The sequence below is a fragment of the Dama dama genome, chromosome 4, assembly GCF_033118175.1.
Source record: "Dama dama isolate Ldn47 chromosome 4, ASM3311817v1, whole genome shotgun sequence".
Classification (NCBI taxonomy): domain Eukaryota; kingdom Metazoa; phylum Chordata; class Mammalia; order Artiodactyla; family Cervidae; genus Dama; species Dama dama.
In genome coordinates, this window is record NC_083684.1 from 19,433,435 (window position 1) to 19,460,860 (window position 27,426).

The window sequence follows — 27,426 nt, forward strand, 5'->3', positions numbered from 1 at the left end:
TAGTCCCCACTTCTACAGGCGTATACGTAAGGTGCACAATCATTGCATGTGGTATGACAGGTAGACGGTCAATCATCTGTTCCAGGTTCTTACCAGGTCCAAGGAGATCTTTGGTTGGAATAAAAGGTGTGCATAGACTCTAGACCCCAATGATGTGCTGTTGCCCAGCAGACCGCCCCAAAACAGTGGCTGAAAACAACAATCATTTATTGAGCTCACACACCTGTACTCAGGGCCGGGCTCTGTGGGAAGAGCTCTCTCTGCTCCAAGAGGCATCAGACCAGGAGTTCACCTGGGGCTGGAGGACCCACTCTCAAGATGACACACCCCTGTGGCTCCTGGGAGTTACTGCCAGTTCCCCTCCATGTGGGCCTCTCTTAATCAGTAAGTCAGCGTTTGCTCACCCAAAACAATGAGGAGTGTTATTTAGGAGGTGAAGCAGTTCCCCCAATAAGTTAAATCGAGAGTTGTACCTGGTGTGACCCAGTGATTATACTCTTAGGTATGCATCCAAGAGGTATGAAAGCATAAAACCACACAAATGTACATCCAAGTTCATAGGGGCTGTATTCATAACAACCAGAAATAGAAATAACCCAAAGGTGCATCAGTGGATGTATGAATAACCAAAAGTGATATAAATGCAATTATTTAGCCATTAAAAGGAATGAAGCTATGGTGATCAAGACAGCATGGTATTGGCCAGAAAACAGACACATCAATCATTGGGACAGAATTGAGAGACCAGAAATAGACCCATATAACTGTGGTCAATTGATTTCTACCATGGAACAAAGCAAAGATCCTCTTTTCAACAGCTGGTGCTAACATAACCGGACACATGTCCACATGCAAAAAAGTCAGTCTACACACAGACCTCACATCCTTCACAAAAAGTAACTTAAAATGGATCACAAAGGGTGGAGTGGGAGGGTTGGGAGGGAGGTTCAAGAGGGAGGGGATATATGTATACTCATAGCTGATTCATGTTGTATGGCAGAAGCCAACACAACATTGTAAAGTGATTATCATTCAATTAAAAATATATTTAAAAAATAGATCACAGATCTAAATGCAAATTCAAAGCTACGGAATTCCTGGAAAGTAACATGGGAGAAAATCTAGATGACCTTGGACTTGATGATGACTTTTTAGGTACAATATCCATGAAAGAAATAATCAATAAGCTGGACTTCAATGGTCATGAGTTTGAGCAAACTCCGGAAGTTGATGAAGGACAGGGAAGCCTGGGTGCTGTGGTCCATGGCATCGCAAAGAGTCGGACATGAATGAACGACTGAACAACCACCACAGAATGCAAAATGGTGCAGCCACTTTGGAAGATGGTTTGGTGATTTTTTACAAAACTAACCATCCTCTTCTCATATGAGCTACCAATTGCTCCCCTTGGTATTTACTCATAGGAGCTGAAAATTTATGGGTGTTTATAGCAGTTTTATTCATAATTGCTAAAACTTGGGCACAACCAAGATGTCCTTCAGTGGGTGAGAGGATGAATAAACTGTGGAACATCCAGGCAGTGGAATACTATGTAGTGTTAAAAAGAAATGTTTGTCAAGTCATGAAAAGACATAGAGGAAATTTAAATGTGTTTTACTAAGTGACAGAAGCCAATCCAAGAAGGCTATAGGTTGATTCTAACTATATGATGTTACGGAAAAGATAAAGCTATGGAGGAAGTGACAAGATCAGTGGTTGTCAGGGGTTGTGGGGAGGAAGGAGGAACAGGTGGAGCACAGGGGATTTTTAGGACAGTGAAACTACTCTGTATGAGACTATAAACGGGGATACACGTCATTGCATGTTTGTCCAGATCCATAGATTGTAGGACACCAACAGTGAGTCCTGATGTACACTCGGGACTCCGGGCGGTGATGGCATGTCTATGCAGGGTCATCGACTGTAACAAATGCACCACTCTGGCTCCGGAAGGAAAGCTGATCAGGGAGAGGTTGGGGACATGGCAGAGGGTATATGAGATATCTGTACTTTTCTGTTCAATTTTGCTGTGAACTGAAAGCTTCCCTAAAAAATAAAGTTTAGTAATTTAAAAAAAAGGAGTGATGCATTGACACATGCTACAAGGATGAACCTTGAAAACATTATGCTAAATGGAAGAAGCCAGTCACAAAAGGTCACATATGTATGATGCCGTTTATATGAAACGTCCAGATAGACAGCTGCCAGGAACTGGGGGAGGAGGGGGGAAGGAGGGCAGGTAACGGGGAAAGGTGATGAAAACATTCGGGAACCAGTTAGTGACGGTTGCACACCACTGTGAATGCACTTGGTGCTACTGGGTTATACACCTTTGAATGGTTAATGGTTAATTTCACGTTAAGCGAATTTTTACTGATGATACTTCCTTAAATTTCTTCATGCTCAGAACATGCGGCAGTTGCCGGTCCTGCCTTGGGTGAAATTTCCTGCCAGGTGGGGGTGGAGCTACAGGGCGTGCTGGATCCTGCTCCTTCCCACTCCCTTGGATCATCTCTGAGCTCTGTTCCCAGGACCCCAGTTCACCCCAAACCAGGTTTCTTCCAGGTGTCTGGGGAAGGGGAGGAACTACAGAAGGGGCCCCAGGGTGGCACTGCCTCGGGCAGGCTCTGGGAACAGCACGGCCGTCCATCAAGCCTCACATCTGCAGGTCCAGGTGGCATCGAGCGCTTGACCCCCCTACCCCCGCCCACCCGAGGGTCAGATCTGTGCTTGTGTCCTGTTGAATCACCCCTTGGAATCTTCTGATTCTGTCCCCCCTGCTTCTCTACCACCACTGTGACCACCCTCGTCCAAGTCTCCGTTGTTTCTTGCCTGGACCCCTGCCACAGCCTCCCCAAGTCCACTCCGGACCCCTCCTCCCCACCCCCAACTCATTTTCCAACATTCTAACCAGAGTGAGTTTTGAAAATGCAAATCTCTTCATATCCACCCTTGTCCCAAAACCTTGTAAAGGCTTCGAGTTATCTTAGGACAAAGACAAAACTTGTCCCTTGGCAAGTTTTGACAGGGACCTCCACATCCCACATCCTGAGTACCTTTCCTGCCACAGCTCGCAAGCTTCCTCCTCAAAGCAATAGCACTGCCATGCTATGGTTACGAGTGTTGCTTAACCTCTCTGAAATTCACGTCCTGCACAATGAAAAGGGATTATAATCATGTGCCTGGCCTAGGCGAGGTAACTCAACACTCAGTAATATGCCCGTTTCCTGAGACAGACTCTCCGCTAAACCCTTAACAAACTCCACTTCCTTGAATCCTCCCAATGTGCCTGTGAGCTGTGGGTTTGAAACGCAATTTCCCAGAGGAGGTGGCTGACTTGCCGCAGGAGAGCGAGGACTCCAAGCCCAAGTTGAGCCTGCTCCAACAGCCCTGCTCTGTGGAGTTTATACTCTCTTCTAGGCTTTTCCTGGATGACTGAGGGCTTCATAAATAACTTACTTTTCTCCCTGATGGGTGCATCTTCAGGAACAGGATGCTTCTAAGGATTCCAGGGTGTGCCTGAAGTGGGCCCTGCATGGTTTCAAACAAGGGAGATATTTGCAAATGCCTGGCACATGTGCATCCACATGGGCCCCCATCTCTGGGGCCATCCAGGCCACCATGCACCTCCTTCTGTTTCTATAAAGCTCCCATGGATGTGTCTTCAGCCTAGTTAACTCTGGGAACTTGGATTGGATTCTTTCTATTTTATTTATTTATTTTTGTTTAAGACACTTGTGGGATCTTAGTTTCCCAAACATGGATTGAACCCTGGACCCCGGGAGTGAAAGTTCAGAGTCCTAACCACTGGGCAGCCAGGGGTTCCCTGGATCAGATTCTAGTAAGGCTTGATGGCAAGGAGAAGGGTCCCCTGTGGTAGGGAAGTGAATTTCATTGGGAGGCAGTGGTCTTCGCTGATTTCTAGGTATTTGATTTTTTTAAGACCATGGTGAATCAGTTAGGTGTCAATACTGCACAACTTCACTTGTCTCAGTTCCTGGGCAGCAAGTGAAAATGAAAGTGAAAGTAGCTCAGCTCTGTCTGACTCTTTGCAACCCCAAGGACCATACAGTCCATGGAATTCTCCAGGCCAGAATACTGGAGTGGGTAGCCTTTCCCTTCTCCAGGGGATCTTCCCAACCCAGGGATCGAACCCAGGTCTCTCACATTGCAAATGGATTCTTTACCAGTTGAGGCACAAGGGAAGCCCAAGAATACTGGAGTGGATAGCCTATCCCCTCTCCAGGGAATCTTCCTGACCCAGGAATCAAACCAGTGTCTGCCTGCATTGCAGGCAGATTCTTTACCAACTGAGCTATCAGGAAAGCCCAAATAAAAGTAAATAAAACAGAAACATCAAAAACAGAAAAGAGAAGTCTAGCACTCCAGCCTAAGGACAATTACTGTTTTGCTCCACTTAACAGTGACTCAGGATGACTGAGCAGTGGCCTGGAAAGGAAGGAGCAGGCAAGCCCACACCTGAAAGAGGGCTGCAGACGAGGACCTGGTGATATTTTAAAATAGTGTGAAAAATATTACCTTACATTCATCTGCTTTCCAGTCAGATATGCATGTATCCTTGCAAGAATTTTAGAGTTAAGTGTTCAGACTGGTTGTGACTGAGGAAGAGGTGGGGACAGAAAGCACAGGTCTCTCGGGATTTTTGTGGTTGGCTTCAGAAACCCTTTCCCCACTGTGAGCAGACCCTGCACTCCAGATTCAACTGCTTTGGATTCAGGACCCCACTTTCATCTTTTTTTTTCTTTTTTTGCAGAGCAACTTTCCAATCTCTTTGGACTCTTCTTTACCTCTGATTAGGACAGATCTCATTTCAATACCACGATCTTCCCTGCTCTAACCTTCTTTGGATTTTCTCGAGGGCACTTTTCCTGCAGAGGAATCTGGTGACCAGTCTCAGAAGAACCCTGAGGGCTAATTCTGGAAGAGCCCCAACAAGGTTGCCCAAGGCCCCACGGCTGGTTACTGCCTTGAGTGGTGTTTTATTATTGGCAAAAGAGAGGTGGGCAGGAAACTCACAGTAAATCGTTTCTTTTCTGAAAGAAAATAGCTCCACCATTTCATGTTTGGAGGATCCAAGGAATTTTAGCTCGTTGTAAAGAACTCAGGAGACAGAGGTGAGTGTAAAGAAGAAAAATGAAAAGCAGTGGTATTCCCAGCAATACTGGTAAGCAGGAATAACATTCCTGAGAATTGTCTATAGTTTGGGACTGTTTTTCCTATAGTACTCACAAACACACTTTTATGCTCTTTAAATACAATACAACCATACTTATGTTTATATTCATATGTAAATAACATTGCATTATTACATATGGACATTCTATACACAATACATTGTCGTTCAGGTGCTCAGTCCTGTCCAACTCTTTGTGACCCTAGGGACTGCAGCACGTCAGGCTTCCCTGTCCATCACCATCTCCTGGAGCTTCCTCAAACTCATGTCCATCGAGTCAGTGATGCCATTCAACCATGTCGTTCTTGTTGTCCCCTTTTCTTCCTGCCTTCAATCTTTCCCAGGATCAGGGTCTTTTCCAATGAGTCAGGACTTTGCATCAGGTAGCCAAAGTATTGGAGCTTCAGCTTCAACATCAGTCCTTCCAATGAATATTCAGGATTGATTTCCTTTAGGACTGACTGGTTTGATCTCCTTGCAGTCCTAGGGACTCTCGAGAGTCTTCTCCAACACCACAGTTCAAAAGCATCAATTCTTCAGCACTCTGCCTTCTTTATGTCTAACTCTCACATCCATACATGACTACTGGAAAAACCATAGCTTTGACTATATGGACCTTTGTTGGCAAAGTAGTCTCTGCTGTTCAATATGCTGTCTAGGTTTGTCATAGCTTTTCTTTCAAGGAGCAAGTGTCTTTCAATTTCATGGCTACAATCACCATCTGCAGTGATTTTGGAGCCCCAGAAAATAAAATCTGTCACTGTTTCCATTGTTTCCCCATCTATTTGCCATGAAGTGATGGGACTGGAGGACATGATCGTTTTTTTAGTGTTGAGTTTTAAGCCAGCTTTTTCACTCTCCTCTTTCACTTTCATCAAGAGGCTCTTTAGTTCCTCTTTGCTTTCTGCCATAAGGGTGGTGTCACCTACATACCTGAAGTTACTGATAGTTCTCCCAGGAATTTTGATTCCAGCTTGTGCTTCACCCAACCCAGCATTTTGCATGACGTATTTGCATGTAAGTTAAATAAGAAGGGTAACAATATACAAGATTGACCACACTCCTTTCCTAATTTGGAACCAGTCCCATTGTTCCATGTCCTGTTCTAACTGTTGCTTCTTGATCTGCGTATAGATCTCTCAGGAGGCAGGTAAGGTGGTCTGGTATTTCCATCTCTTTAGTAAGAATTTTCCACAGTTTGTTGTGATCCACACCGTCAAAAGTTTTAGCATAGAGAATGAAGGAGAAGTAGATGTTCTTCTGGAATTCTCTTGCTTTTTCTATGATCCAACGGATGTTGGCAATTTGATCTCTGGTTCCTCTGCCTTTTCTAAGGATACATAACAAACATCACAATACATAACAAACATCAATTACACATAAAATATATATCACATATAATTAATATATATTTTTCCAGGAGCGTGTCTTCGAGCCTGTGACAACCCTGGGAACCCCTGAACTCGCCTGCTACTCAGGGGAACCCCACTGCAGCAGTGGCCAGAGACGCGCCCGGCGCAGCGGACTTACACAACTTAACTACAAGTCCCAGCATCCTACGCGCTGGCACGGGTCGGGGGGGGAATGGGACCACAAGTACCAGCAGCCTTCGCGCAGACGCAGGAACCACGAGTCCCAGAATGCACGCTCGAGGCTTGCGCAGGGCTCTCCGGGACATGTAGTCGTCTGTGGCACTAATTCCTATTCATTGGGCCTCAAAGAAAATGCAAATTCCTCGAACGGTCCACCAACGCGACTTTTCAGGGGCTAGTGAGAAGCTTGAACGCGTGACAGAGAAGTAAGAAGTTTGGGGGCCAATCTGTGGCGCGGATGCAGGACCCGTGCGCATGCCCGGCGGTCGTCGGCGCCAGCCCAGCGCGCGCAGGAGACTCCGAGCGGCAGGCCCCGCCCCCGCGCCCCGCCCCGCCCCCTGCTCCCCCTCCCGGTGAGCCTGCGCAGATGGTGCAGGGCGGAGGGCCGCGGGGAGGGACTCGCGGCGCCTGCGCAGAGCGGCGGCTTCTCTCGCGAGGACGGACGCCATTATCGCATCTCCCCGACAAACACCACGAGAATTCCGCAGCCCACACGGTAATTGCAGCTCCCGCAGCCGGTCGCGTCTCCACCTCCCCCTTCCCGCGGGGCGAGAGCGAGAGCGAGATCTCCCCTCCTCCCTCCTCCCTGCGCCCTCCTCCGGCCGCGGCGCCCGCGCCGCCGCCCCCGCCCCCCCCGACACGGCGACCGGCCCCAACGGCCCGCCGTCTTGTGCGCCCCCGCCTCAGCCCTGTCAAGCCGCCTGCCCGCCGCGCCTCAGCGCACCCGCACCCGCCTCTGGCCGCCCATCCCCCGGCCCGCCGCCCCCGCCGTCGCGGTGCGCGGGGTCCGTCGCGGAGCGGGCCTCCCTTCCGGGACCAGGCCCGCAAGAGCAGCGTCCGGCAGCGGGCGGGCGGGGTGGGGTCGTGCTACTGCTGCGATGTAGCTGCTCCGGGTCGTGAGGCCGCGGGCGGGCGGGCGGCTAGGCGGCCCCCCCGCGACGGACCCGGGAGGCCGAGGCCGCGGATTCGGGGACAGCGGCTGTGGGCGGAAGTGCGGGAGGCGGCGGTTCGTGTTGGGCGGGCGGCGGGCCCTGGTGAGGGGCGGCCCTGGGGACCCCTGCCCGGTGCTCGGAATTTCCGAGCCGCCGGTAACGTTAACTCCGTGTGTTTAAGCTCCTTTGCCCCTTTTTGTCTGGCGATTAAAGTAAGCGTGTGCTCCTGGGACGTCGGGTCCTGTCATGAAGGCTCCAATTTTGAGAAAGCGGATGCTGTGTGTGGGTCCAGTGCTGCGGCCGGGTCCCACCAGCGTTTCCAGCACTTCTCATCGCGGCGGTCCGGTCAGGTGGACAGGGAGGTGGCTGCGGCCCACGGAGGGAAGGGGCTTCTCTGGGACACACGGCCAGGTTTGAACGCGATCTTTCCCAAGTCTGTGTTCTGAAAAAAATTGCACACTTTTGATACTTTAATAAAATGATGCCACAAAGTGTCAATGGAAAACTATAAAACAGCCCCTGCCCCACCTCCCAGTTCCACTCCTCCAAGACTTTTATCTTTTTGCTGTTTCTTGAGGAAGTTCTTCGTAGCTATAAATAATAAGCTGGCACTTTACTGGTTTTATACATTCCTGACTTGCTGTTAACAGATAGGATGGATTAATTTTTCATATTGCATCTCACCTCTTCTATCCCCTGAATTCACTATATTCAGTTAGTTCAGATTGTTTATAACTAAGCAGGTACTGCTTCACAGCCAGGTAGTCTATTTCCCCTGTTATAGGGTTTTTGCTTTTTTCTTTTGTTTGTGATGGTCTTTCTGTTTGCTGTTTCTGTTGACTCTTTACCTTTTTTTTTTTTTTTTTTTTCACTGCTCCCTGAGGCATGTGGGATCTTAGTTCTCTGGGGATTGAACCTGTGCCCCCTGCAATGGAAGCATGGAGTCTCAACCCCTGGACTGCTAGGGAAGCCCCACTTTACTTTGTTTTAGATTCTGAAGGATAGCACTAAGTGTCTTACCGTCCCCCTCCTCAGCCTTGTGGTATCCTTTTTCTAATCTGGATTGTTTACTCCTTAGACCAGCTCTGGTATCATCCTGACATTTTCTTTTACTATACAACTGAGTTTGTTCAGGTCTCATGTTTTAATCTTGACTTCCTTTATTTCAATGAGAACCTACTGCCAAGTAGCCTTATTCCTTTTGGATAACTCTTCAGGATCCTCTTTGGTGTTAAGACATTTCTGGAATTCCCCAAAAATGTAGAGTCCTACTCTGAATTTGCTTTCTGACTCTGGGGACTTGTCCTTCAGCTCTGGAATTTGAAAGTCTCTTGTGTCATTTGAGAATGTCTTCTGCTATGCTTTTGGTGGTGGCTTAGTCGCTAAGTTGTGTCCGACTCTTGTGACCCCATGGACTGTAGCCTGCCAGGCTCCTCTGTCCATGGACTCTCCAGGCAAGAATACTGGAGTAGGTTGCTATTTCCTTCTCCAGCTCTGCTTTTACTCTTCTGTTTAGGAGTTTCTGTTAGTTGGATGATGGACATCTTGGATTAACTTTCCGAATCTTCTGTCTTTATCCTCTTCCTGTGTCATCTTATTCTTGTTTCTGGGATAGAAACATTTATCCTCCAATCCTACTTTAAAATTTTTTATTTCCACAATCAAAGTTTAATTTCTAAGGATTTATTTTGTTCCTTTTCATAATATATTGTTTGATGAATGCATTATCTCCTTGACTTTGAGGATACTAGTAAGAATTTTTTTAGTTCTCTTTTGTTCTCTAGTTTTTTGTGTCCTGTCACTGTTGTTCTCTTTTTAAAAAGGCTGGCTTTTTGCTTTGTGTGGCAAATACTCTTCAAATACTGGTAATTATTGTTGTCTAAGGCCAGAGGAAGCAGGCAGAGAACTCGTGAGTTTTGGGCGCTGATTTTTTTGGTCACACCCACATGGCGGCTTATGGAATTTTTGTTCCTCAACCAGGGATTGAACCCCGGGCCCACAGCAGTGAAAGCATGGTGTCCTGACCTCTGGACCACCAGGGAATTCCCCTGTGGGACTACTTTTGAAAATATGCAGGTTACCCACTGGGTTTTGGGGAACTTTGTTGGGCTGGGACCTCAAATGTCAGAAGGCAGACTTTCTCGGCCTCTCAAGCTTCAGGAAGATGCCTTTGGCTGGGGGCTGCTCCACTGGGTCTGTGGAGGGCCCTCGTACAGCTCTTCGTACCTGACTTCCATGCGCAGGCACAGCCCTCGCCCTCTCCTGGTTTGAAGTCTTAGCCTTTATAGGCTTGGAGGCCTCCTTTGTTGTATGTACTCCTCTGTGCTCCGATTACTGTTTCCTCTTCCCCCATTAATCCTCCTGGTCTGCCAGAAATTTGCAGAATCTCTTGCACATCTTATATTCTTTCTTGTGGATTTATTATATGATACTAAAAGTCACTTTAATGGGGTGAGCAAAGTTCACCTCTGAGGCCAGTCGCTCTGTGTGAGTAGGTATTCCAGCATCCCTTCTCATCACCCTGCTCTCCTGCCTCCCATTGACTGTGGTAACAAATGCCCAGTGGCAGTGGGATGACTGGCCACATCTCGGTCCCCATGGCCTCCTCTGCATTGCACTTGTGGGCGGCTGGTGTGCATTCCCACTGGATTTTCTCCTGGCTCCAGAGCTGTGGAGGGGTGCCAGGCTTAGCTGGGGAATGCCAACCATAGACGGTGTTAGAGCAAAGATTGTGGTTTTAGCCTCTGCAGGGGGCTTGTCTTGTATCACTGGGCCAGAGTTTAAGGATTGCCTCTAGGCAAGCGGTGATTACTGTGCTGGAAGTGTAACCTTGATGCATTTTAGTTGATTGTCCTTCAAAAGCTGTGAATAGTGAAATATACCAGTTGTGTTTGCCAGGGCCTTGCTAGTGGAGGCAGAGGCATTGCCATTGCTGGGGATTTGTGAGAAACATGGACTCTCACGCCCTGTCCAGATGTATGGAATCAAAATCTTCAGCTTTATAAACTTTTCCTTTTGAAGGAACTTTAGATTTACAGAAAAGTCACTTCCCTTAACATTGACACCTTACATTATCAGATATCCTCATGAAAATCAGAAACTTAACTTTGTCACAGTACTGTTAGCTGAAATGTGGACCTTGCTGAACTTAATCAGTTTTCTACTAATATCCTTTTTCTGTTTCAGGATCTAATCCAGGACCTCACTCCGCATTTAGTTGTCATGTCTCCTTTAGTCTCTTCCAATTTGGGATGTTTACACATCTCTCCCAAAGTGTTTATAAATTGCAAAGGAAGAATTATAACCTCACAGTGGAAAAACCTGGCATCTCCAGTAAAAAGACAATGATATCACGTTCCGTAATGATATGCATTGAGACAGAAACGCATACATGAAGTCTAGTCATGAGAAAACCCAAATTGAGGCACATGGTGCCAGAATCTTGACTGGTGTGCCTCAGAAATGTTCCAGGTGTGGACAGATAGCGAAAGATTCAGAGTTTGCAGTTTAAAAGATTGTCAGGTATAGTACATGCACTTGCTGAAGAAATACTTCCTGTGCTAGATGGTGCACAAGGAGCTAAGAGAGAATGACCCACCAGCCTTGTTTGGTGGGTGGTAAATGGTTCTGCCTAGCGCAGGCTCTAGGTAAGTCTGTGTAAGCAGATCATTGATAACACCCTTATAGCTTACTAGCCTTAGTTTTTCCTTACGATCTCATCTACACTATAAATTCTGAAGACTTTAGCTGTACAGTTAAATACATGATATCATAATGCCAGATTGACTTTAAAATGTCCTTGTGACTTTACCACTTTTTTTTTTTTTTTTTAAATGATCTCAAACTTTTATTGTCTTCATAATAAAACAAAATATGAAGCTCAAAATTGGATCACTTGGCCCTTTCTCTTCTTATCGCCTCCCAACTCAAAATGCTTGCATCTCTTAATAGCCAGCATTCTCTTCGATCTACAGTTGGGCTCAACACATTCAAGCCTCAGTACAATCTTCTTTGTAGTTTTAGCCTTTTTCCGGAAAATTGGCTTAGTCTGCCCACCATAGCCACTCTGCTTCCTGTCATAACGCCGCTTTCCCTGGGCATATAAAGAATCCTTGCCCTTCTTGTACTGTGTCACTTTGTGGGGCTGGTGCTTCCCACACTTCTTACAGAAAGTCCGGCGGGTTTTTGGAACGTTCACCATGTTTGCGAGAGCGATACCAGCACAAAAAAAAGACTTTACCACTTTTAACTATTTAAATCTGGAAAAAATAAGCATTTTCTCATTTTGAAGAAAGGAGTTCTGCGGGTAATGTGTATTAAGGTTCTTATTGAGAATGTCTTAGAAAAATGTGTAAAAAGCCCTCCGTTTCCAAGAGGAGGATAAAGATCATTATTGTGTCCTCTGACTTCACATACTTGATGGTCAGAAAAACAAAAGCACATAGTGAATTGTTCACTGGAGGTACCTTGAACTATTCTGAAATGTTCATTGGAGTTCGAAGGAATTTGACAGCAATTTTTGGGTCCTGTGGTTGCAAGTTGCTCTTAAAAAGTGACAAGTGCTTCTTATTCAGGGATAGAACCTGCAGCTCACTTAACTGCTCAGAAGAATAGACTCCTAACATCAACCCTCCTTTCAGAGTACTTTTAAGAATTCTCAGCTCTTTGGTTTCTCACTTTTGTGTAGTTTGTGAAACCAGTTTAAAATGAGAGCTTTAGGTAATCATCTCATCTTATGCCATCTGCCTTGCTGTCGGCTCTGTCTGTGCCCAGCCTACCTCCTGGGAAGACGGGGCTGTCTTCAGATCTAGAGGGCATGCTCTTGACTCCATCTCATCCCCCAGCCTCCCGCCCCAGCCAAGCATCCCTTCACCATAATAGTACATCTTCCCGGGTATGTCTAAGAGGAGGCTGAGCTTGGGATGACCACCCAGAGCCTAACCCTGCTTGAAACCCGTGGATGCTTTTGATTTAAACCGTGATGGAAACCTTAACTTCCCAAGCAGATAGCACACCCAAAGCATTGTGGAAGTCACCTGAAATGATTCCTTTTTTGAATTAAATTCTTTGTGTTTTTCACATCTACCAATTGTCAAGGACCGTCCAATTTTATTTAATGTTTTGGACCACCTGCCTTCATGGTGGGGTGAACAGTAAGATGGCCTTGTCTTTATCGTGACCCTCATACTGGGGTGGGGGGATGGCAATGGTGCTGACCACTGCCCCAGACAGGTGGCCCATAAGGTTGGATTGCTGACAATACATAGATGGTGGAAGAATGAAATCCATCAGCAAAGGCCAGAGAAGATGAAGAGGACAGGTAGAGAGGTGAGGGGGGTGTCTGGAAGGTGACTACCCTTTCCTTGCGCTGAGTCCTTCCGTGTTAGTGTTTAGAGTAGTTGAGTGCGGGGAATGCTCTGAAAGAGTGAGTGGGCAGGAAGAGCCCGGGTAGGAGGGGTGGGTGGGGGTGGAGTGGTGTCAAGAAGCCGGGGACTGCGCTGACTGGATTGGGGCAGAGCCCTGTACCGACAAACCTTTTGTAATAAAGATTGACATCGTGTGCTGCAAAGAATGCCGCTTCTGGTCTCTAGTGATTTTTCCTTTCTCTTCACGATGGAAAGTCATCAAATAACTTGAAGCAGAATTACACCTTTCTAAAGTAGCAGTGGGTTTGGATAAACTGGCAGGGAAAACTTGGTGCTGGCATTTCCTTGTTGGTGTGAACTGTGTGTCCCTTGAGTGTGGCAAGAGCCCCGGGCACCTTGATCTTCCTGGATGGAGCGGGGACAACTCAGGCTGGGTGCCAGCTGTCACCACCAAGTGCACCCTGTAGTCGCATTGGCAGGTGGACTGCAGGACGGGACTGCCTGCTGCTACGCTGTCCTGGAAGCGCTCGTGGCTGGAGCCAGGGTGGACCTCAGGATCAGGTGCTACGTCAAGCTGCCCTCTCTGCTGGGATCTTCTGCAAACACGCCACTTAATTCACGACCTCTCCAGCCATTGCCTCCCCCCAACCTGATTTTGACTGAATCTGTCCCGTAAGGTTAGGCGTCCTGTTCACCAGTGAAGAGGCGCAAACACAGTTTGTAGTTATGTGGCCTTCTGGTTTTGAAATGAAACACTTGATGGATTTTTTAAGGTTTGTGGGATTCAACTAACAACACATTTTTTGTGAAGTGAGGGCTTTAATATTTTTTACATTATTTTAAATTTGTGTGATTTAAGTTTACGTAATTCAGATGTGTATAAAATGCAGTCCTACTATGTTAGAGAGGAGGCTGAAGGGGTGCAGGAGGTTGAAAGCAAAGTGTGCTGCCTGGGCTCCCTCCACGCCAATTGTCTGTAAAACACTCCACTCCCTTGGCTTCACTGGTCCTCACTGCTTCTCCTGGGATCATTCAAGAGCTCAGGAAGCCTGCTTTGCCTCTTTGGGATTTCTGTAGATGTGCTGTAACCTGAAGCAGAAATTGCTCCTTCCAGCCAGTAGGAGGTGAAGCAGGCAGAGTCAGCTTAGGCTGGAGCACCTTCAGGAGGCAACCATCATTTTTCTGCTTCTCAGTAAAATTTCCTGTTTCTTTAGCCCCCGTCTTAGTCTCCAGGCAGTTTCAAGACACTAGAGGTGCCACTGCTGATGTTAAATGCTCCGCTTCAGAGAAGTCGACAGACTTGTAAGGGACTGGATGAGTAAACAGTTCTGGCTTTGGGGTCTGTCCCAGCCACTCAACTCTGCCTTTGCAGAAGCCAAAGTAGACGTGGCTGTTTTCCAATAAAACTTTTCTACAAAACTAACTTGCTGGTGGGACCTGCCTCTCAGACTGTGGTCTGTGACTCCAGACACCATGCTAATGCAAGTGGAAGATGTCCAGGCGGGGAGTCAGCAACACCAAGCTGATGGTGAGGGGTGCTCCCGCTGGGTCCCTCTTTGCACAGGCCACTCCTCCAGCAGCTGTGCCTGTCACCACTGACTTGGAGGTTCTGGAGGTTTTATTTTGGAAAAATCTACGTGGAGAGAAAAGTCAGAGGCAGCCCTGCTGAAGTGTAATTGGTGTCAGATGAGAATGCATCTTTCTGTCCTTAGCACTGTTGTTTGGAACAAAAGCCTTAGCAACTCTTCATAGGAACTGGGTTTGGATTTTTTTCAGGCTTGAAAGTTTTAGGAATAGTACAAATGATTGTGGTGTAGTCTTCTCTTAGGGTCTTAGATGCTAATATTTTATATTTGCTCTATCCTTTCTCTTCTCTGCAACCTCCTGTGTTTGAGTCTCTTTTTTTCCCAAAACAGTTTAAGCTATAATGTCCCATTAACCTTAAACATTTAAGTGGCTGTCTCCTGCAAACAAGGACATTCTCTTATATAACCACAATACAGTGTTCAAGGCTAACAGAGTCTTATCAAGAGAACATGCTGGTCATAGCTAACACCCTTTTCCCAAAACCCAAGAGCGACTACACATAGACATCACCAGATGGTCAGTACTGAAATCAGATTGATTATGTTCTTTGGAGCCAAAGATGGAGAAGCTCTATATGGTCAATAAAAACAAGACCAGGAGCTGACTGTGGCTCATTTCATGAGCTCCTTATTGCAAAATTCAGGCTTTAATTGAAGTAGGGAAAACCACTAGGCCATTCGGGTATGACCTGACTCAAATGCCTTGAGTTAGGTATGACCTAACTGAAATACAGTGGAGGTGACAAATTGATTCAAGGGATTAGGTCTGATAGAGTGCCTGAAGAACTATGGACAGAAGTATGTAACATTGTACAGGAAGCAGAGAGGAAAACCATCCCAAAGAAAAAGAAATGTAACAAGGTAAAATGGTTGTCTGAGGAAGCCTTACAAGTAGCTGAGGAAAGAAGAGAAGCGAAACACAAAGGAGAAAGGGAAAGAGAGCCATCTGAATGCAGAGTTCCAGAGAATAGCAAGGAGAGATAAGAAGTCCTTAAATGAACAATGCAAAGAAATACAGGAAAAACAGTAGGATGGAAAAGACTGGAGATCTCTTCAAGAAAATTAGAGATACCAAAGGAACATTTCATGCAAGGATGGGCACAGTAAAGTACAGAAATGGCAAGGACCTAACAGAAGCAGAAGAGATTAAGAAGAGGTGAGAATACACAGAAACTATACAAAAAATGTCTTAATGATCTGGATAACCACAGTGGAGGCCAGACATCCTGGAGTGCCAAGTCAGGTGAGCCTTAGGAAGCATCACTATGAACAAAGCTAGTGGAGGTGATGAAAGTCCAGCTGAGCTATTTAAAATCTTAAAAGGTGATGCTGTGAAAGTGCTGCACTCAATATGCCAGCAAATTTGGAAAACACCTGTGGCCACAGGACTGGAAAAGGTCAGTTTTCATTCCAATCCCAAAGAAGAGCAATGCCAAAGAATGTTCAAACTACCCTGCATTTGCACTCATTTCACATGCTAGCAAGGTAATGCTCAAAATTCTTCAATACTACGTGAACTGAGAAATTCCAGATATACAGGCTGGGTTTATAAAAGGTAGAGGAGACAGATCAAATTGCCAACATTCACTGGCTCATAGAGAAAGCAAGGGAATTCCAGAATAACATCTACTTCTGTTGCATTGACTGCATTAAAGCTTTAGACTGTGTAGATCACAACAAACTGTGGAGAATTCTTAAAGAGACAGGAGTATCGGACCACCTTACCTATCTCCTGAGAAACCTGTATGCAGGTCAAGAAGCAATAGAACCAGACATGAAACAACAAGGGGTTCAAAATTGGGAGAGGAGTACATCAAGGCTGTATATTGTCACCCTGCTTATGAAACTAATATGCAGAGTACATCATATGAAATGCTGGGCTGGATGATCAACAAGCTGGAATCAAGATTGCCGGGGGAAATAACAACATCAGATACGCAGATGATACCACTCTAATGGCAGAAAGTGAAGAACTAAAGAGCGTCTTGATGAGGGTGAAAGAGGAGAGTGAAAAAGCTGGTTGAAAACTCAGCATTCAAAATACCAAGATCATGGCATCCGATCCTATCACTTCATGGCAAATAGAAGGGGAAAGAGTGGAAACAGTGACACACTTTGTTCTCTTGGGCTCCAAAGTAACTACGGTTGGTGACTGCAGCCACGAAATTAAAAGATGCTCCTTAGAAGAAAAGCTATGATAAACCTAGACAGCGTATTAAAAAACAAAAACATCACTTGGCTGACAGAGGTCTGTATAGTCAAGGCTATGGTTTTTCCAGTAGTCATGTACAGATGTGAGAGTTGGACTGTAAAGAAGGCTGAGCACTGAAGAATTGATGCTTTGAGTCATGGTGCTGGAGAAGACTCTTGAGAGTTTCTTGGAGTGCATGGAGATCAAGCCAGTCAGCCCTGAAGGAAATAACTGAGTATTCTTTGGAAAAGCTGATGCTGAAGCTGAAGAGTTGGGCACGACTTAGTGACTGAACAATAGTAACAGTTTTCAAAATTAGGAATCTCATCGATGCAGCTGTGTTATCTAAGCAACGGATCTAGTTCATTTTGCTTTTTACTGATTATCACAATAATGTCCACTTTTTTTTGCTGGATGCACAGTGCAGCACGTGGGATCTTAGTTCCCCAACTGGGGATAGAACCTGTGCCCCTTGCCCTGGGAGTGCACAGCCTTAACACTGGGCCCCCAGGGGTGTCCCAGTATGTCCTCTTTTTTTTTTTTTTTTTTGCAAGAGAGAAAGGGGCTCCTTTACTAACTTTGGATATATTTTCCCCAAGAATATTTGCCCTGGCCGATATCACAAATTAGGCACCATACTCCTTACAAACTTCAAGTTTAATAACATCAAAAGTTTGCATGTTTATTGTTGACAGAAATCACCTTGAATCATTTCCATCTGCCGTTCTGTTTGAGAGAGGGAGGGGAGACTGTGAGTAGAGGTAAGAGGCAGAATGCCATCTGTTTCTAAGGTCTCCGCAGACCACTGGTTGCACATGCAGATGTAGTGGGATTGTGAAGTGCTAGAGTTGTGGACCCAGAAAAGAACATTACCTTACTTGGTGGCATTTGCTAGGTTTATGAGAAGTTCTCTGAGGTCACTCTGTAGTATATATAGTCCTGTTGGCTTGGGTAAGGGTTATTTTGGGGGGGCTTCTTCTGTTCAGTGGTGGACCCTTTTATTTATCAAAGTGCAGCTGACCCTTAAACAATGTGGGGTTGGGGAGCCAGCCTCCATGTAGTGGAAAATCGGAGTGTAACTTGCAGTCGGCTGTCCATATCCATGCCTCTGCATCCTCAGATTCAACCAGCTGCAGCTTCTGCAGTACCGTAGTGTTTACTGTTGAGAAAAGTCATGAGGTTAAGGTGCTTAACCCTGTAGATCTGGTTTATTGTTACAGTCCTGCATCTTTGGCCGATGTCATATTTTATGTTATCAGAGTAATACTTCACAGTGTAAGCTGTTTAGTAGCTACCAGGAAAGAATTAAAATTTTAGGGCATTATGTATGTAGAAGCCAAAGCTTTTATTGCAAGATATGTGTAGACCTCTGCAGTGTATTTATTTACATTTATTGTTGGCAGTTAGTGAATCAAGTAAGAGTTGCTTTTAATTGCTTTTATGGTTTCTATTTTATGGCAGACATTATCTGAAATTCACTTTAATGTGTGTGTGATTCTTAGGCTTTCTTCTTAGAGGTGTAATTCCTGAAGGCAGTAGTTGACAGAGTGTGGGCTCCAGAACCCTGGGGATGTCCTGGAGACCTTCCCAGCTGTGAGAGTAGCTTTCATAATGATTGTCAAGAGGTCATTTGCCTTTTTTTTGCTGATTCATCACTGCTATGCAAGTCAGAAAAGCCATTCTCACCTAAGAATGTCCTTGATGAAGCAATAAAAATCATTCATTTTAAGTCTCAGCCCTGAGTACAGCCCTTTTCAGTACTCTGTAACAAAACAGGATGTGTGTGGAGAATGTTTCTGCGTTTTGGAGTTGGGAAGTTGCTTGGAGGACAGGCCCTGTTAGCTGAACTGGCCGCTCTTTTTCATGGACCACCGGAACAGACTAGTTGACATGTTACCAGTATTTCTTACTAAATAGCCACTTAGCCTGTAACTGCAAGGAAAGCAGCTAACCCTACTGCCAGTGGTAACATTTGCGCTTCCAAGTGGAACTGGAATTTCAGAAAGCTTGTGTGCCGCTATGAGCCTGCAGCTTCCTAATATGTCAAGACTTTTCTGATGAGATCAGTGCTGATACTGAGGAATGTGATGCTTTAGATAATCTATAATAAACAACATTTGGAAGATCTGCCTAACTCACTGAGCCAGTATTTTCCAGATGACCAAATCATACCTGGGCCAGTGTCCATTTCAAGTGCAAGACAGATCAGTGGATTTTAAAGTAATAACATAAAAGTTCACCAGTAAGGTTTTAGATTCCTCACTGCAGCTTGCCTTCAGGGAGAAATAAAGCCCTTTATGAGTGTGTTGGGACTGTGAGTGTGTTGAGAGCATTTCTGCACCTACCTGAACACGCTGCTCAGGTGCACCACCCCCTCCCAGCTGCACCTCTGGTGAGGCTGGCCCTTTCTCTGCAGCAACAGATAGGAGAACCTAGTTGTTTTCCAATAAGTCTGACATTGAAGAAATTTGTAGAAATGCAAAACTGGGTCTCTCTTCTTGCTGAGGTTTTGCTTTTATTATTTTGGGAACTCTAGTAATTTTTGGTAAAGAAAAAAAGTTTTTTGTGTTAATATGTATTGTATTGATTTTTGTAATTTTTAGATGAATAAAGTGTTCACACATTTTCTGTTCTAATCTCCAAGAAGGGGATGTTGTTAGACACATGTCCATGAGCATGAGCTCGCCAACTTTCAGAGGGGGAGGGGCTGCTGAGACCAGTGCATCTTGACTGAGGACAGCGGTGCTGTGGGAGCAGCTTAAGTCCGGCCACTTCCCTTTCTCGCATTAGTGGTTTGTATTTGAGGAGGTTTATCCATTTTGGGAAGTGTGACTAGAAGTGGTCAATCTGATCAAACATGATAATTGTAGGGGAAGGACCCGCTGTCTGAGGCTAGTTTGACCTTCTCCTAATTTCAAACTTAAACATCTCTAGAGGGCCTGTTGTGAAGAAGAACTAGTGTGGCCTGGATGTTCATATGAATCAGTGCTGCTTCCCAATGATCTAGTACCCGACTGGTCGTTTATAGTCACATTTTCTCTTTCTTCCCTCTTTCTCCTTTGCATCTTCCCCCTGCCAAAGCTGAGTCTTCTTCACATGTTTCGGTTTAATAAGAGTTGATTTCTTTGCTTGCTTCATCCTGGTTTTTAATTAATTTTTATTACTATATCTGTATTCAGACAGGTCTGACTGAGCGGAATGGTCTTTATTCTCTTGGAGGGGCCCTGTTTTCTGAGCTTGAGGTTTTTAACTGGGCACCATTGGGCCGCTTCCTGGAGGAGATGAAGGTTGCTGCTCTGGTCTTCATGGCGTGTGGACTTGGCCTTGCTGCTCAGGTGGGCAGAGCAGAGCTGGTGCCAATGTGGGGCAGTGGCTGGGGGACCGGGACCTGGGGGTGGGCTTGCTGTCGAGCCTGGGGCTGGCGGATCCCACGACTCCTCTCCGAGACTTGTCTTTGGGGTCTTCTGTCTCTTATACTCATCAGGGACACTCCTCCCCTCTGAGGACTGTTGTCCGAGTATTTGGCATCTGAAAAGGGAGGTCGGACTGGCATGAAGACTCCAGGGCCCCTCCAAGGGTGCCGCACTTCCACCTGTGACTTCAGGGCGTGCGGGCCGCGTCTCTTCACACGGTCGCTCTGCAGGGAGCTGGTGGCTGGGAGACGGTTCTGGTGGAGCAGGGCCAGGTCACCACCCTGGGGTCACAGCAGCCGCCTTGCGCTCCTTCCCGGACGTAGCCTCCTACAGACTGCGTCCGCAGGTGCTTGTTCAGGGGCCAGTGGGAGAAACAGCTCTGCACAGTGTCTGCCCTAAGACCCTCAGGTGCTGTGACGTCCCTGTTGGGATGACTGTGTGATGTAGTTCTCGTGGTGACTGAGGAAACCCAGGGTGGACGCGGCGGGCTCTGCTGCCTGGCTGCTTTTTCTTGATGCCTTTTTGCCGCGGGACAGTGCTGCTGGGCTGCAGGGTTTCCTTTTCCCACCTTTACTGCTGTTGGGCAGTCACGTGTTCGATTATAGTAGCTCTTCTTTTTTCCCCTGTTTCAGGGGCCTTGTGGTTTTATTTTCTACAGGTGTCCAAAATATTTAAAAACTAGAAAAATCAAAACTAAATGTACCGTTCTGTGTTTCTGCTGATGAACAACTGCTCCTGTCTGTCGTTGACAATCCGCGAGCAGCTTGTATTTCCACTGTGAAACTTAACATGTCATTTGCGTGAAATTCACAGTCATAAGCTAAACAGGTCTGTGACTTAGTTACACTGCAGTCATTGAAATGAGAGAACTCTGCTGACATTACTGCATGGTTTGTCAGCAGACATGCCGCCCTCCAGAGTTTAGTGCTGGGTGGGCAGTGGGGTGTCTCCCCAGGGCTCCCCCCCCAGCCCCACTGCACTGACATCCATGGCGTGCCAGGCCCCATGCAGGGCAGCGAGTGGGATGGTGCGGGTTCCTGCCCAGGGCAGCTTGTCTTCTAGCAGGGGAGACAGATGCCAAACCAGATGGACGTTTCGCCTGTGCCGCAGGTTAGATGGAAGGGCTTTGTGATGAAACAGGAACGGGCAGCTGGGAGATGGGTGCTGCTGGTGGGCGTGACGGGTGGGACGAGACTGGGTGGAAGGGCAAGCGGACGGCGGAGGGTGAGGGCTGGGTGGTGTGTGCCCGCCTGGCTGGGGCAGCCTCCTCCGATGGCAGAGTGAGGAGCCTCGAGTGGAGCCTGGGGGCACAGAGGGAGCCTGGCTGGTGCCAGGCACGCACCTTGAATGAGCGGGAAACCTTTGCTGGGCTTTGAGCAGACAGGGACGCTGAGATGGGCTTTCACGTGATCCATAGCCTTTAAACAGGTATTGGGGGCGATTCTAGGCGAAGGCAGAGCAGGGAGACCCAGGTACGGCCAGCGTGTGGGTCCAGATATGCACTGATGAGGCCAGAGCGAGGGCGGCGGGAAGTTCTGCCCACAGGTCCAATGCGAGGGGGAGAACCACACCTGGGCGGGCGGTCTGGAGGTGTGGACAGGGACGGGTTCAGTTCAGCCTCTTCACATTGAGACTGGAGACCTAGGGGACGTGGCCCAGAGGCCGTTTGTCACAAGGATCTGAAGTTCCGGGACAGGTTGGAGGTGGAGTTGATTGTGTGCTGTAGGCAGGGAGATGGTGTTTCACTGCCAGTGAGAAGAGGCCCAGGGCTGAGCCGGAGGGAGAGAGAAAGCCTGACCGCCCGGCCTGGGAGAAGGAGCGCCCGTAGGGCAGGGGCAGGGGCACCAGAGGTCATGGCTGTGGACGCACACGCATGCAGGCCGGGAGGGGGGTTTGAGGCAGGGTGGAAGAAAGCGCCCTTGTTTTTATCCAGATTTGATGTGGTTGGCTTCATCTGTGTAGTTACTGCTTTGTTTTAGAAAAACTATTTCCAGTGTAATAAGCACAATAAATAGTATGTGCTTGTAGGAGGCTCAGCGGTCCAGAGGATAAAGGATGAAGGTCAGCTGGTGTTACCTGCCCTTCTTCCCTTGTGGGTTGCTCTGGTTCAGTATGCGTCATTCCAGAGCATTCTGTGTGCGTTCACACACACAGACCCATGACTGAACATACCTGCAGTTCTCCTTTTCTCCTTTTTTTCTGTTACGTTAGTGTTACGTTCTGGAGACCATTCCATCCACATGGATGGCTGTGATGCTCACGTCACTTACTGTACAGTCCCTGGTGATTGAGCGCTGGGCTGGTGACTTGGCTGGTGGGCGTTTTTCCATGTGCTCCCTGGAGGATGCTCTCTTCTCGTTGCCGTTAGAGACGTTATTGAACATTAATCGCAGTCCAGCTGCTTTATGATATTAAGACTGGACTATCTCCAGGACTTCTGAGAAATGGCAAGTTTAATTTGCCAAAATGGCAACTTCATGCTTTGTTCTGTTCCAATTTTCTTGGGCTTGTTGCCCTAGTTTTTTTTTCTATTCAAATCATCACAGTTAGCAGAATTTTAAATGACTCTATCCTGGCAGCAGAATCATTTTGAGTAAACACCCTGGATCATGTGTGGTGTCCTCATTTGGATGAGGGTAGGGTTCAGGATTTTATGGTTAGTTCGGAGTGTTAAGCCACTCACAGAGTTCCCAGAAACCAGGGAAGGCTTGGGTCTGGCACCTGAACACTTTCCACTAGCCCTTTGTGAGAGACAGGTATTTAACCTGGGACCTGAGGTGCTGGGCCATCGTGAATGGGCTTCAGGGTGGATCACAGAGGTTAAGCCTGGCTGCATGCCACAGATTCCAGAATGCATTGTTTTTAGAGCAGGTGACTGGCAATTTTCCTTCAGATCAAGGAAGTCCGGGAGGCAGTGGGCAGGGAGGCCAGCAGCAAGAGGGCACGCGGGAAGGGTCTGGGAGCTGCCCCTGCACCGGCTCGCTCACGCTCCTTTGCCGGGGGTGGGGGGGGGTCACGTGGCCGTGGCGTGCTGCAGGAGGGGCTGGACTCTGGTGGCCATGTGCCCTTTGAATTCTCATTCTTATAGCACTGAGCGTAGTGGAGAGCAGGTACTGGTCGGCTACCAGCTGTCTCTGTGGGGTGACTGTGAGTTTCAGGAACTTGGCAGTGTCTGTGCTTTTTTCTTGAAAGAGGATCTGTAATTAAAAAAAAATTGATTCTGAAAGCAGTGTGCGACCCTAAAACATTTTAAACCCATCAGTTCAAAGATTGAGGTGAGAGGGTGTTATCTAATTGAGGACCACTGCCTGCTTGAAGGGGCTCAGTGTATCCCTACATGAGTGGCTTTGGTGTTCATACTGATCACAGTTAATCTGCTCAGAGATCACCTTCAGAGGACACAGGTTTAGGGAGACAGACCCCTGGTGGGCCTGCCAGTTCCCCCAGCTTGTTCCTGTGGAGGCCCGCGACTGCTGGTGGGGCTGCACCGGCGTGTACGAGGGGGTAGGAGGTGACGGTTTCCCTGTGACAGATGCCTCAGTATTTAGTTGTCTGATCATTTTAAAAAGCACTTTTTGAGAAGGTGATAACATGTACCTGGTAAAAGCAAATATAATTTCCTTTTATCTTTATGCCCCAGAGATAGTCTGTGCACATCTAACATATTTCTTAAAAAGAAAAAAGCAGATTGAATGCTCCTCCTACAAATGGTTGTCTGTCCCTAACAAATTCTGGAGCTGCTGCCATTTAAGCTATAGAGTTTAAATCAGAATTTATAGGTTTAAGAACATGTGTGGAACTTATGAATTTAATTTTATGCCTGTTGGAACTTAGCCACTTAAAGGAGCTGTCAGTAAACTGGTTGGAAGTGGATGACCTAAGACTCTTGATTCGGCTGCTCCTTCCTGCTGGGCTTGCCTCAGGACAGTGAGCGTGTGTGTGTGTGTGTGTGTGTGTGTGTGGCTTGCCTCAGGACAGTGAGCGTGTGTGTGTGTGTGTGTGTGTGTGTGTGGCTTGCCTCAGGACAGTGAGCGTGTGTGTGTGTGTGTGTGTGTGTGTGGCTTGCCTCAGGACAGTGAGTGTGTGTGTGTGTGTGTGTGTGTTGGGCTTGCCTCAGGACAGTGAGTGTGTGTGTGTGTGTGTGTGTGTTGGGCTTGCCTCAGGACAGTGAGTGTGTGTGTGTGTGTGTGTGTGTTGGGCTTGCCTCAGGACAGTGAGTGTGTGTGTGTGTGTATATGTGTGTGTGTGTGCTGGGCTTGCCTCAAGACAGTGAGCGTGTGTGTGTGTGTGTGTGTGTGTGTTGGGCTTGCCTCAGGACACTGAGCGTGTGTGTGTGTGTGTGTGTGTGTGTGTGTGTGTGTGTGTGTGCTGGGCTTGCCTCAGGACACTGAGCGTGTGTGTGTGTGTGTGTGTGTGTGTTGGGCTTGCCTCAGGATACTGAGCGTGTGTGTGTGTGTGTGTGTGTGTGTGTGTGTGTGTGTGTGTGTGTGTGTGTGTGCTGGGCTTGCCTCAGGACAGTGAGCGTGTGTGTGTGTGTTGGGGGGGCGGTGCTGTCCTGGAGAGTTGGGCACTCAGTATCCGCCCTAAGGAACGAGCAGTCTAGCTGGGGAAGATAGATGGCTTATGTTGTAAGCATTTACTCACTGGTGATTTAAAATACAAAGTGTAGGATGATACGAGTACTACAGTGGCATTGGCTCTTGACCTCCAGGCATCCAGTATGCAAGTACCTCATTTAGACCCGTGTCGATGGGTCATATCTGGAGTGGCATGGCCTCGTTTCTCTTTTGGGAAAGGTGTGTCCGGGCCTAATCGGAGAATTTCAGGGCAGGAAGAAAGGAACGGACTGTGTTGCAAATGTGATGCTGTCTCAGGGCTGACAGTGGTGGGGGCCAGGCCCCGGCCCGGTCAGGGGGCTGCTGCCGCAGTCGGTCCTCCTGGGAGCCGGCACTCTGCTTTGCCTGCCTGAGGGAGGGCGTGTGAGGAGTGGAAACGGGCAAGGGGACAGCCTTGATGGAAGGGTCCACTTGGGTAGGATCTGGAGGTGTGTTCGCGATGATTTTTGGAGTGTGGTGCGTAGTGGAGCTGAGAGCTGGTAGGGGCAGGTGAGGGACAGAACGTGTTCTGTGGGCAGGAAGGGGGCCAGTGGACATCTGGCTTGGGGGTGACGCGTTGCAGCTGTCTTAGGTAGGTGACTTCGGGGGGTATGGGAAGGGACTGGCAGGGTGGGGGCTTGTCTAGTAATGAGGGACATTTTGATGGTTTGAGTCAAGAAGAGCCTCATACTGGACATGTCCACAGGCTCCTGGTGAACCTGTGGACACAGAACGTGGCCTCAATTTCCATCGTTTCAAGATCACGGTTGTTCATCTCCCTTTCGACTGTCTTGTTCTTGTTTCTAGGTGGCAGGAACACCGTTCTACGTGAGTCTGATTCCCTCTCATCCACCGGCCACTCTGCTCGCGTCCTGGATGATGTCAGAACAGGACCTGGCTGACGTGGTGCAGATCGCCGTTGAGGAGCTGAGTCCTGGACACCCAGGTACAGAGCTGGGGGCAGTCTGGGGAGAAAACCCAAAGGATCTTCTGCAAGCTTCCCTGCCTTCCCTTCAGTAAAGCAAGAGAAACATCAGGGCGTGCTCAGAGCATGTGAGCCTGTCAGCCCCACGCCTGTCCCCGTGGTCCCTCAGCAACCCCCAGCCTACCCTTGCGCCGTGGCCGTCCAGCCCTGGCTGCCCTGGCCTCCCTCAAGCCCCTGTGGTCCTGCCCGTGCCTCTTCTGCAACAGCAGATCATCTGCCGTGTGTGTGGACAGCTTTGAGGTGTTCTGTGCATGCTGCTCCTGCCTTCATCTGCTTCTTCCCTGGGAACGGTGTTCACGTGGTTTGCACTGTTTTTCTTCTGTGTACACTCTGCAGTAAAGGTCTTGCTGTGTATCGTGGCAGATATTAATATTTTTGCAGGATGAGTTCCCAGAAGCAGAGCTGCTGTGTTTATTCAGAGTTTTGATAAGATATTGATGGACGTCCCAGAAACACGACCCGATTATTCTGAGAGATGACTTTTTCCTGCACTTTTGCCAGGGCTGGTAATCTTCCTTAGTGATGTTCAAGGCACTTAGCTACTTTGGAATCTTAATTAGATACTAGACACTTTATAAGGGGAACTCTAGATTTCAAGAACTTTATGAAACACTTTGTCAGCACTTTTATTTTGTAAAAAGGTTTCTTAGTAAGTGTTCTTTTTTTCCCCATAAAGTTTTATGTGTTTAATATATCTGTTAAGTTTAAAATAATAAGCATACATAATTAAATCACAGAAATTGTTTTGGTTGCTTGGTTATTCTTCGTGGAATTGTTTAGTCATTAAGTCATGTCCGACTTTTTTGTTAGTCTGTGGATTATAGCCTGCCAGGCTCCTCTGTCTACGGATTTTCCAGGCAAGAATTCTGGAGTGGGTTGTCATTTCCTTCTCCAGGGGATCTTCCCGACCCAGGGCTCGAACCCGAGCCTCCAGCATTGGTAGACACATTCTTTACTACTGGGCCACCTTGGAAGCCCTCTTTATGAAATAGTAGTATTGAAATGCTGACTGTTTTCCCCACAGAAAAGAGAATTTTCAGAAATCTCAAAGTGTGATGATGTCTGTCTTGTATGATCTCTTAGTTGAAGAGTCTTAGTTGGGAAATGAGTTATGTATGGACGGTGGGCAGCATGTATAATTTTAGGCTTGAACAAGCAGTCATGAAGAGATGGGGATACCCCTTCAGAAATGCTATATTCTTTAGTCAGTTTGTTTCCTAATTTTGCTTTTGAATTGTTTATAAGAAGTACTGTCACCTGGTAACTGAAACGATCAAAAACTTGGCAGATCCTTGAGCAAAGTCAGGGTGTCTGAAGTTAGCTGTTAACCCCAGATTTCTCTGTAAAAAGCGAACCGGTTTGTTTAGAGCGAGAACATGAAGCATTGGCCTCGTTTAGTGCCGCTCCTCATATACCAGTGAACTGAAAACAAAGCAGTACTGTCAACAGGCATCACAGTTTTAAAAACGGTTGCTCACATTTTGTTGGGTAGACAATTTCTTTAGAAAACACTCACACTGCGATGCAATAATAAAAGAAAAATGGCCCAGTTATATAAATTTTAAGTGTTTT

The 27,426-nt window shown here is 47.3% G+C and overlaps 2 protein-coding genes across 6 annotated transcripts in view; one reads left to right on the forward strand and one right to left on the reverse strand.

The window, feature by feature from the left end:
• Positions 1 to 7,139: 7,139 nt before the first annotated feature.
• Positions 7,140 to 27,426, forward strand: part of BANP (BTG3 associated nuclear protein) — a 69,082-nt gene continuing 48,795 nt past the window's right edge. For all 5 annotated transcript variants that reach the window (XM_061138343.1, XM_061138344.1, XM_061138347.1 and 2 more), the window contains exons 1-2: positions 7,140 to 7,282; positions 25,677 to 25,815. In XM_061138343.1, the coding sequence (XP_060994326.1) occupies positions 7,154 to 7,282; positions 25,677 to 25,815 (268 nt within the window). In that variant the 5' untranslated portion in view covers positions 7,140 to 7,153. The remainder of the gene's footprint in view (positions 7,283 to 25,676; positions 25,816 to 27,426) is intronic.
• On the reverse strand, positions 11,591 to 11,944 carry LOC133053898 (large ribosomal subunit protein eL42). Its single transcript, XM_061138342.1, has one exon. The coding sequence runs from the start codon at positions 11,917 to 11,919 to the stop codon at positions 11,599 to 11,601; it is 321 nt and encodes a 106-aa protein (XP_060994325.1). The 5' UTR covers positions 11,920 to 11,944; the 3' UTR covers positions 11,591 to 11,598.